Source organism: Fulmarus glacialis, unplaced genomic scaffold (assembly GCF_000690835.1).
Source record: "Fulmarus glacialis isolate BGI_N327 unplaced genomic scaffold, ASM69083v1 scaffold7486, whole genome shotgun sequence".
Classification (NCBI taxonomy): Eukaryota; Metazoa; Chordata; class Aves; order Procellariiformes; family Procellariidae; genus Fulmarus; species Fulmarus glacialis.
This window is the reverse complement of record NW_009216162.1, coordinates 50,266-61,783: the sequence shown is the minus strand read 5'-3', so window position 1 is coordinate 61,783 and position 11,518 is coordinate 50,266. Positions and strand designations below refer to the sequence as shown.

The following is an 11,518-nucleotide window of genomic DNA, read 5'->3' as shown; positions in this document are numbered from 1 at the left end:
AAAGCTAAGACTTAGGCAATCATCAGACTTGCAATATATCGTAATACTCTGTAGACCTTTTAAATAGAGTGGTTCTGGCCAAGGCTGGATTTAGTCCCGTGCTCAAAGACCGAAGTGTGGCCAAAAAAAGTGAATGCTGAACAACCAAAGGGGTTCCCAAGACTATTTTACTGAAATAATTTCAATCCAGATGCTATGTAAAAGATGGCTCTTTTTAAAAAGAGGGTACCCTTCCCTTCATTTAAGAAGCGAAAGCTCACAACGAACATGCTCTGACATCTCATAAGTCCCTCACCAAAGCAAAAAGCAGAAGCAGTAGGTTTGTATGTTAATTGTGTAATAAAAGGTACCTGAGTTTAGACTTGTACAGTCAGTTCTGCCACACCCGCAAGCGTGTTTATTTAAAAGACATCAGCCTTGCCTACAAGGACTCGTGAGCACAATAACATCAAAAAAACACAATTCTCTTTTTTTGTCTTGTTGGTAAACTGCAAATCCTTGTTTCTGTTCTGGGTGCATAATTTTCCACTGTTCCTGGCAAGTGCCAGTGGGCCTTAGGGGCTTGTTCTGCAAAGACACAAACTGGGGGCTGATCAGTTCGGGGAGAAAACCAAAGGAGGCTGAGGAGCCCTGAAGGACAGAAAATGGGTGCCCAACGTAGAGCCCTTGTTGTGGACTGACGAACATCACCTCTTAGCAGCAGCCAGAGGTCTGAATAAAAATAAAGCTGCTCTATCCCAATTGAGCAGAGCAGGGAGTTGCTTGAGGCTTCCCAGACTGACCTGCTCTGGTCACTGTGGCTGCAGAAGGTTCCCACTGGGCAGCATGGACTTGCAGGGGACAGAGAAACAGAGCGGTCTCCAATTTTAAATAGCCAGCTAACTCACCAAGGTAACCCCCCGGCTGGGCCTGACACGCAGCAATGGAAACGGTGGTGAAAGCATTTAGTATCTCACCTGCCAAAGCTGCGTCACTCCCACCGGTGGCGCGTGATGTGCAGAAGGCCCAGGAGGAGACTATTTTTTTTCTGGTCCCGTCACATGCTGTAGGTCAAGGTTACAATGCACGGGTGAATCCCACACAACAAAGCTGGTATCTGTTGACTCTCATGGCTGGTGTTTTGGAATAATAATTCGTATTTGTCTCCCTGGATACAGATGAATGACAACTTGGTTTAGCACCGCGCAGCCTTGCCCTAAGGACTTGTCGCTGTTGATGAGTAAACCACCACCTCTGCTACTGAGGTCCTCTGCTTTGACATCCCTCCAGGGCAGAATGTAGGATATTTTCTAAGCGTCAGTTGTGAAAAAACATTTCCCTTTCCGGTCCCACACAGGGCAGGCAATCAGCTCATCCCTCCTGGGCAAGAAAACGGGCTATTTAAAACACAGTCACCCAAGCTCCCCCGACACAGGCACAGACTGCTGCCCTAGTTAGGAACTCCCCAGTGCAGGGCAAATTAGATCACGGTAACACAATATGGGATACAGGAATGATCAGCACGAACACCATGACTTTGATCTCAGTGATGGGAAGCGCAGCATTTCACTTGACACCAACCCTATGCCCTTATTCCCAGCACACTCCGATGCCCCTTGTTTTTTTAAGATGCCCTTTGGCTTTTGTTCTCCACCTCATTTGCTTTTGATGCAGGAATTTGAGACCTAGTCAAAAATGGTATTTTTAGAAAGGTGAACATTGATCACTGATTTTTTTTTTCCTAGCAAAGGTCAGCTGCAGGAGAAGACTAGCACAATCCTGCACTGCTTAGGACCTAAGCTCTGAAGAGGAGCATAAGGAAAGGTGAAAGGCGTATCAGCTCATCTCTCTTACATATACTAAAACCATGTAAGATGGCACAGGACCACATTATCCATATTCAGGAATCTCCATATTGCCAGGATAACAGATTCAGGCGAACAACTACCACCTCATATAGAGCAATGCTGCTAAAGAGAGCCCTGGGGGCATTGCCACCCCTCTGAGCAATTACACAGACTAGGAAACTCATTCACACCACACCTCTGTGCCCACAAAACCCTGAGGGCCCTCCAGCCTCAGTCTTCAGAAAAGAATGTGGATTGGTGTTTTAACATACTGAGCCAGACTCTTCTCAGAGCTGTGCAGTGGAAAAACAACAAACCAAGAGGCAGTAGGTAAGCTGCAATAGGGACACTTCAGCTAGTTAAGAAAATACCCCACAATTCTCAACAAAGGTCGAATTGGGCAATCAAACGTTGCTAGTGCAATCTCCATCCTGGGAGATACCCAAAGCTTTCCCTGACAAGGCACTGAGCAACCAGGTCTAACATCAAAGCTTACCCTGTTTTAGTGGGGTTGGACCAGAGACCTTCAAATGTCCCTTCTGATCTAAACTGTGTATTGACTTACTAGACTAGTAAATACTATTGACTTACTGGATTTGGGATTTTTTCAGACAGGAGAAGACAGTAGGTGACAGGAAAGAGATCCAAGATCCCCTAGGCAAGAACATGCTTGGCAGATAGCTTGGTTTGGTATTGTGTTTTAGCCTCACAGGAGATAGACACTGCCAAAGCACTCCACAAGGGTTCTCCATCCTACTGGAGAGAGGAAGGTACACAGAAAGCAAATCCAGTGTTGCACTCCTAGGGAGCAGAGAGATGCAGGATTTAGCAGGCACAAACCACACCCTGGTGCTTGCCAGGAAGCTGATGAACAGTTCATTAGACTTTCTCTGGGTCAGAGATTCAAAGTCAGAGTTAAAACACAAACGCAGACTGAGTCTGAAATCACTTTATTGAAAAATTTCATACAAGAATAGTCAGTGGCAAAAATATTCCAAAGTGTGATACAGCAACACCACAGACAAGCTCCTTACACATCTCAACTCAAGGCTGATTCATTTACGAACAGCCACTGTCTCCACATACTCAGCTTTCCAGAGACATGTGCAGCATCCTGTCATGTCAGTGAGTTTCAGTGCAGCACAGGGAGCAGAGTCTGTCTTTACATTAAATAAGATTAGCTATGACTCCGATTTGTCCTGCGAGAGGTATGAAAGGCCCTGTAGGTCTGTTGAGAATGCTGTTTGCAACATAAGGCATCATTCCCACCCACCCCACTTCATTCAAAACACTGACTGAAAGCCTGTAACAAAATATTTTGCCAATAAAAATCTTTCAGAAAACTAGTATAAAAAAAATGCTATATAGAGCATAAAACTATAAAAAGTGACTGTGCCAGTTTCCCCTTTACACAAATAATATTCTTTAAAAATATCACATTACATTAGAAATTCACAAATATGTAACATATTGTGTCTTTCCGAAATACTCTGTGCAGCAGAAGCCCCATACAGTACCTGGGCAGTTACAAGACAGACCAGTAGCTCCCCTTTAGTTCTGCTGTCTCTACAGCAGCTGCCAACAATTTGGCTATCGCAGTTTTAGGATTTAGAAAGTAGAAAGCTGCAAGATGGCAAACCAAGTGTTTGTAAATTAGTACCATTCCTTCTCACGAAGAAGAAAAAAGCTATCACAGGAATCTCTTGATTAAAAAGATATTACATATTACTTGTTGCTGGTGTCAGTGAGACAATACAGTTTTGACTGTTTCTATGTCAGTATTTATTTGCAGAGTACCACTTCATGTGCCAGAGAGGTACCTGCAGCATCTTTCAGTGATTTCTGGTCTAATAAGAACATACAGCCAAGCCACAGGAGCAAGTAAAACCATGTCAGCTTATTTTGTTTCATGAAAAAACACTGTAAGACACTGACAGACACAGAGTTGTCAGCCTGCTGTCTGGAAATAATTAACATTTATTGTTTCCCCAATTCAATTTTCAGCAACCTGGAAGGTGTTATATAGAAGAGCAATCACTATCTTGGCCTCTACTTTTCCAGGCACAAGATTCAAAGCTCCTGCAGCCTTCATGCACAGCTATGCAGGAAAGGAGCTGAATCCCAAGGGATTTGAAAGTACTGCCATGTGTGAAACCCACTCTGTATTTGGTGACTTAATCTTCTCAAATAACTCAGCAAGAACTTAGTAACTCTCTGCATAAACTTGGAAAATACCAGGAGCAGGCTTTACATTTGAGGACGTACAAATCAGATGACTTGCTTCTCTAAGAAAACAGCAGTAACCTATTCAGACACAGTTAGCATAGGGATTTTTTTTTTTTTGTTAGGGGGGATTTTTGTTTGCTTTCTTTAAGAGAGAGCTGGCAACAGCCAGAGCCCCTCCCTGTACAAAGCGTACAAAGTTATCTCCAGCTAGAGGTCCTAGAGCATAAAGCCCTTTCTCCTGAGTGCATTCATAGGTGAATGGGTCAACATCTATGGGATTCCTCTTTGGATTGACTGGTTGGTCACTGTCTATTGCCAAGTCAATGCCATTATTTGGCAGAAAGGAAAGGTTGGGGTTTGAGCCAGTTAGAACAAGAGCCATGGAAATTTTATAAACTTTCTGGTAGCCATTCTTGTCTTGAAAGATACATTTCTTGTCCTTGCCGAAGGATAGCACATGATGTTCAGGAAGGCTAACGTAACACTCATAGGGCCCAGCACAAGCAGCTGACTGTTCTTTCATCATCTGATGGACTTTGTGGTATTCAGGGTACATCATTTTAGGGAGCTGGTTAAAAATAAGACCCGGATCACTAACTCGTCTACGAAAAACATGGATTACTGGAATATTGCAATGGTGAGCAAAGAGAATCGCATCAGCAGCTGTCAGACCAGCACCTACAATCAAGACTGGATCTGACATGATGCCAATGCTGTTGTTCTTCACTGCTTCCTCTAGGGCAGACAGCTGGTGATGGACATAAGAAAGGTTCTCTCCCTTGACCCCAAGCCAAGTAGGACTATCGTATGTTCCTGTAGCTAAGACCACATTCTCTGCATAGACAGAGAAGGGCTCTTTACCACCTTTCACAGTTTTGAAAAATCCATCCACCTGAAAGACCTCCGTACTTTTCTCATTGAGGTTCCAGAGTGAGTCACTATTCTCCTGCAGATCTTTCTGTGCATGGTTGGAGATGCTCTCTGCACTCACTTTCCTCACAGAGGTCACAACAGTACCACATCTGAAATTCTTCTGCAGTCCTTTCTTCATCACATAGTGTTGGTAATATTGAGCAATGTCTTCTGCTGTGGCTCTATTGTTTCTGAGGCCTCTGTAATAAAGTACAAACAAAGGTCAAGCAGCAGTTAAGTAAGAGACTGGAATTTCTCCCCTCTTCCACTGAACGTATCCTAGAGCCATCTATCCTGGCACTACCAGAGATGACTTATCTAGTTTCCCTGACTTCAGCAAAGTTATTCCTGGTATATACAGCTAACACTCAGGTAGTTAGCAGCTTTCTCTAGCATGAATCCCATCCCTAAGAACATGGTTGCTCATTTATGCTTTCCTCTCACATCTTGCTTCTACTCCATTTTTAACTCCTGGACTTTTTAAGATTAGCTGTTACACATCTCAAGAGCAGAAGCACCTCAGAGACTGCACAGTAGCTGAGCTGATTATACTTGTCATTAGGGACAGCAGCAGTAGACACAGAAGTCAGATGACCATGCCTTTTCCAAGCTTTATTCAGAGCTCATGGTCACTGTGATCCATCTCCCCAGCAGGTGTTGAGAAGGACACATTCCAAGCAGCACTGCAACTTTACCTGAATCCATTCTGCATTCAGTGACTTTTACTGAGGTGGGGGAGAGTGTCCTTTCTCTCACTAGAATCATCTGTAACAGATGGGTAGCTACATTCAAGAAGTCCACTCCACTCCAGGTTCCCAAATAACCTCTGGATGTTTGCAAATAATCACATCATCGTTATCTTACCTTCTCTTTTGCTTTAGCCAGTCCTTGAATGGGAGATCTGGGAGTCCCATCCATTCCCCTCTGCTCAGGGTAATCATAGAGCCCTCAATAGACTGGAACAAGAAACACAGTCAAATGACTTTTAGTTGTTTAATGTAAGAAGTGAAAAACAATTTTGTCATATTTCAATATGGAACAGATCATTAAATCAGTTATTTCCTCTGATCTGCTGTCATGGATGAAACCATCCATGTTGTCCAAAGAGAACTATAGACTGGAAATATAAATGCCCCTTGTGCTTTTTTTCCTTTTAAACTTTTGCTTGTCTGTATACATAAAATCAAACGTGTCTGACTGGAGTATTAGAGGAGCTTTTGCCTCTCCAGTCAACACATTTGGCTATCTTACAACATGCAAACCTAAGCAGTTAGGCTTCAATTCACATACATGCCAGGCACCTCCAGGAGCATTTCTGCCAAGGACCAGGTGGGGGACGGCTCTGTCAGTCTCGTGCCACCAAGTGAGGACAGATTCTGCTGTTCCACCAAAGTCTGTGTCTGGACGCTGAAGAGTATCAAACAGAAGGGCCACAGGGCTGTGGGATCGTCCCTCCAAGCCTTCAGACAGATACTCCAAATCCTAAAGAGAGGCACATCAGATGCTCAAAATGCACGTCCTACCAGGCAGCAGGCTGCTTGTTACTCCAGTATTTCCAATCAGTGGTTGTGAAGCTCATTTACTGGCACACAGACCCTGTTATCGCCCAAGGACTACCTCAAGAATCTTAGCAGCAATGCTGACATTTCATACAAGGGAGATCTGGACAACTAGAAGTACTTTGCTTAAGGCTCATTCTGTCTGTGTACTTTGAAAATTCAAATGAGGTTATCACTTACAATATACCCCTAGGATGCTTTACTACGATGTCATACTGTTTCTCTTTACACAAACCTGGTCTAAAATGGAGACATCTGGTGCCTCTTCCAGTTTCCTCTGAAGAATGGGATGAGGATGCAGAGAGTCTCTTTTGAAGTAAGGGATGTAGCCTGACAGCAAATATGAGAGACAAATTCCTGAAGGTCCATTCCCTAAAAAGACACAATGGAGAAGAATTTATACTCCTGCAGGTAGAGCAGCCCTTTGAGAAGTGTTTCTAATATCCAGACCAATTCAAAGGATAAGACACTGCTGTGGATACAGGGGTCTTTCTATTCCAGGTTGACCACTGACCTATTAGATGGAGTTGGGGAAGTCGTTTTGCCCTCTTATGTCCCCTTCTCCTCCCCAGTTGCACCTATTTGCCTTGCAAGGTCTTCAGAACTTGCTGAAAAGACATTGAGTTAAACAAGCTAGAGGTTAACCTCACCTGAAGCTTGAAGTCTCTAGCATGCTGATGAATTGAGTTACTGCTCATTAACTTCTTCAAAGGTTTAAAAACTGGTCACATACTGACTGTGGGTCTCAGCTCTCCTGGATGCACATTTCACACCAGTGCAGTGTAGTTCATTGTGCACAGGATACACAGTAAGTCCAGAAAAGAGAGTGACTATTAGAGTGAAGGGGAAACAGCTCTGCTCAGTAAGAAATCCCATCTAATAAGGGATATCCGGCAATAGCAGTTTTGACTAACGGGTCTTAAGAACACTTTCAAATGGGAACCAGCCCTACCATGGTACTGCAGGCAGTGTGTTAAGGAAAAAAGTCTCTGCCATGTCAAGACACCCCCCAGAATACAGCACTTTGAACAGATTGCTGGATGACTGAACTCCTCCTGCTGACCACCCAACAGCCAGTGGAAAAACTTGATATATATGACTCCAAAGCCCAGTGAGAGTAGCCCGTGGAAAGTTTTCACATGGCTGTTTCTCCAGTGTGTTTAATATTTTACAGTGTCTGCATAACTAGGTGTCAACCTCTCTGGCTGCTCAGGCTTTGCTGCTCACTAGTATGTGACTAACCACCATTACATAATGCAGTGACGATGTAGGGGAGGAGAGCTGAAGTGACACAGCAGCCTGCAACAGGCTGTGTTGACACAGTGCCCGCGTCGTGTGCGTGAGCGACTGGAGCAAAGGCTGCTTCTTGGGGATTTGAAATAGAGGGAGGCTCAGGCTGTAAAGCTAACAGCGAGCTGAGCTATGTGAAGGGCAGCATGTGCCACAGTTGGGGCCAAAGTCTGCTGTGCTGAGCGAGGACCAGCAGCTGCAGGTCAGTGTTTGGAATATTCCACTTGCAGGAAAGTTACCCAAAACCAACAGCAACAGAAATCAAAAGCAAACTAAACTGCAGCTATAGTAAAATGTAACACCTTTCAGCTTACTCCTTTGCTTTAGGAAGTACAAGGAGGTACCTAAGCCAAATTGAATCATTTCAGTGCACAACACTCAGCAACACACACAGGGGACTTACTCTGAACAACACCTAAGTTTGATACGGATGGTCACAAGCACAGCTGCCTCTGGGGCTCAAACCATTCTAGAAAGCAACTGCTTTCCTGAGGCTGCCAGCACAGCAGAGGGAGTCCACAGCCTTCTTGGAGCAGGGCCTGGGGAAGTAGCTGGAACCTGTGTGCAGTGGCCAGCTGCAGTGAAACAGCTGAGCTGCTTCAGTCCAACAGCCTCCTCAGAGCGCACATCTTCACACTGGGGCTTCTGAGGCTTTAGTGATGTATCCATATTGGGTCCCTGTATAGGTGCACTGGGGATGTACCAAAATATCCTCCCTCCCACCTGAAGATTTATACAACTGGGCAGTACAAAGTCACTCACCGACTAGAACCTGCTGGTTGTAGTGTCCTTGTCAAACTCACTGTTAGCAAGGATTAAGTGTGATTTATGTGGTGCACTAACTTTGGACTAGCTCTCTTGGGAGCTATAAATTAGATGACAGATAAGGAAGGAACCCAGCTCTGCAAGGCATTTAAACACATGGTCAGATGAACAGGGTCCAACATCTGTGCTCAAGCACAGTCAACGATCGGTCACAGAGGGGAAGGCACTAACATCACTACTCAAGCTTTGCTCCAAGAATCACCTCACATTACAAAGCTCCCCTCTTGCAAGCGAGACAAGATGGTTACTACATAATCTGTTTTCTAAACTGATAGAAAACCCTTTTTACCATTCTATTAAATCTGTATAAAATCAATGTAGCTGACTTGCATTTTAAAAGAAATCTGTGAAAAATTTCAAGAAACATTAACAGCATCTGAAGTACTTTCTGAACACACACAATGGGGAAGAGAGATCACACAAACACACCTCCAATTCAAGCACTACAGATAATCACTTCACAGCAAGTTGATTAACTATCTGTAGTGAAAAGGTTTCAAACACTTCTAAATATCCAACAGAGAAAAACCAGATCCAGCTGAACTGATGCCCAGAAGGTTACCAATTTTTCTAGTAAAAGATAGGTATGTGGTTTTGTTTGTCAAATACCTGGTTCCCTACTTCCCACAACTCTTAGGGGTCTTTCTCTTAGTACTAGAGAAAGCTTGGCTGTCAGGGAAAGGAGGCAGAAAGAGTGGCCAGGCATTTCTGGTTTGAGTAAAAACATGTGGAACAGGAGCTGAAGACAGCAAGTCCAAAGCAACAACAGCACTAAAGAAAACAGCAACGCTGGCAGGAGAAAACTTACCTATGATCACAACAGGCAGTGGCTTAAACCCATTCTTATTTTGGGGTCTGTTCAATAATGCATACATCTTCCTGTCCGGAAGCATTTAAGTCCTGGAGTCTACCTGTTAAAACAAGTAATTTTTGAATTATTTGCTTTTTTGACAAAACACATGACTTTCTACAGCCTACAAACCCAGGTTGATCTAAAGTATTATCCTTGCATTGCAGATCATCACATTATACTTCCACACTCAGGACAGGGCTACTTATCTTTGTCTCCTCCTGCCCCCAAAACCAAAAGATGATTCTCTGATTATACCATAAAAAAAAGGGAGAGGACCCTTATCTTTCCCTTCCACACACAAATTCCAGGCCCTCCAGAACAGCTGGCAACTTCAGTAACCCTCTGACTATAGTAACTGATGTGTTGCAGCTTGTTAAGGAAAACTTTGCTTCTGCCCATACCGTGTAGAAAAATATTATTGCCATAGTTTTCATGAACCCATTCATGAATGCTTTGTACTTTTTAAAGCAACTTGTGCATTTATTGATAAGTAGAGCAAACTTCACTCAAGACATCTGCCCAAAGACTGGAAATCTCTTGGCTGCATTTTCAAATATGTGCCATTCCATCGCTAAAGGGTTTTTTTTGAGACGTGCTAGTTTAGTTCCTGAACCTTCTTTCTTAATTTTCCAGAAAATAGAGTTTTCTACGCTTGAACAAGTAAATAACAGGTCTTTAAACAAAATATACAACAAATTTATTATCTTGGAGACTAAGATGTCATTAGAGTGGAATCTACAAAACTCATCCGATTGTTGTGCAGATATTCAATGAACAGTGAATCAAAGTTTTTTTGCCATTCCTGCAGGAATCCTACCATGTCAAATAATGACTTCTTTAGTTTTCCAGGGAATTCAACTATACTGTCACTAATCTAGAGAAGTTAAAAAGTTATTTTGACCACAGTAAACATGAAATTTTCAAAATTCAGCATAAGCTTTTAAGTTATTCTACAGAGAACAGAGTCTTTTCTAAAAACATAACTCTCATTTTGAAAAGCTAAGTAAAAAATCACTGAATGGCATGACTTTGTTCAGTGGGGCATGCTCTCCACACCCTTTTCAAGCGCAGAAAGATCTTTGGCAAGCACACTGCGCACTCCCATAAGGTCTGGCATATCACTGCCTTTCACACAGTTATTGCAGCAAATGTCATCCTACAAGTGTAATGCGCCACTTTAAGCCTGACATTTATATCACCAGCAACTACAGTAGTGCAGTAAGACCCTGGTGATTGAATGAGCAGCCAGAAAACCACAGGTGAGTTGAGGATCTGCAGAATCCCAGGCTTCAGGAGGAGTCTTGTAAGTGCGTTTGCCTGCAAGGATGTGACAATCCTCATATACACCAATATACAGCCATCGCTGGGCTAGACAGAGCTATTCCAAGAGTTCTGGGTTCATCCAAGTAGAAGCACATAAGGCTTACAAGTTGAATTCCAAACTAGCAGCTTTGTTCAAATTTTTGGATCACAGTTTAATAACACTTAGTGGTTGCCTATTACCACTTAACTAAGCATTAGTCTAAGACTCATGCATTTTGCCTGACAGGGCAAGAACCACTTTAAAGACATAATAGTCATTCTTTCTAATTTAAGTCATTTCAAGCATCTAGCTTTGAAGAGAGTTGGATTTCAAGGAAACTTCGGTTCCCAGTTTAATTGAGACTTGAAGGTAGATGCATCCACTACAGAAGATGAACACTTCATGTGTTGTGTCCATACTGAGGCATGCATCAACCCCTTAAGGCGTATTTAACCCAACCCTGGTAGCTGCAGGAGTACAGCCTAACTGCCCAAGTATTTTCCCAGCCTTTTGGGCAGGTTCTGCCGCATGAACCAAAACCTGCACCACCTTCAGCAGATCGGTGTGTAAATTTACCCCCAAACAATGCCCTACCACAAAGCTCCAGAGTTGCAATTGGTAGAATTCAGCACTAGCACCTGGGATGGTCAAAGACACCAAAGGAACAGGACACTGGTGCGACCAGTAAGGTATTCCCCTCAAACCAGCTAAACCACAGTACCTA

The 11,518-nt window shown here is 43.4% G+C and overlaps 1 protein-coding gene across 1 annotated transcript; it reads right to left on the bottom strand.

The window, feature by feature from the left end:
* Positions 1-3,653: 3,653 nt before the first annotated feature.
* OSGIN1 (oxidative stress induced growth inhibitor 1) lies at positions 3,654-9,531 on the bottom strand. The gene is made up of 5 exons (XM_009579187.1): positions 9,447-9,531; positions 6,759-6,895; positions 6,255-6,446; positions 5,829-5,920; positions 3,654-5,164 (listed from the first exon to the last, which is right to left on the bottom strand). Exons 1-5 carry the CDS (start codon positions 9,529-9,531, stop codon positions 4,171-4,173), a joined length of 1,500 nt encoding a protein of 499 aa, XP_009577482.1. The 3' UTR covers positions 3,654-4,170.
* Between the last annotated feature and the right edge of the window lie 1,987 nt (positions 9,532-11,518).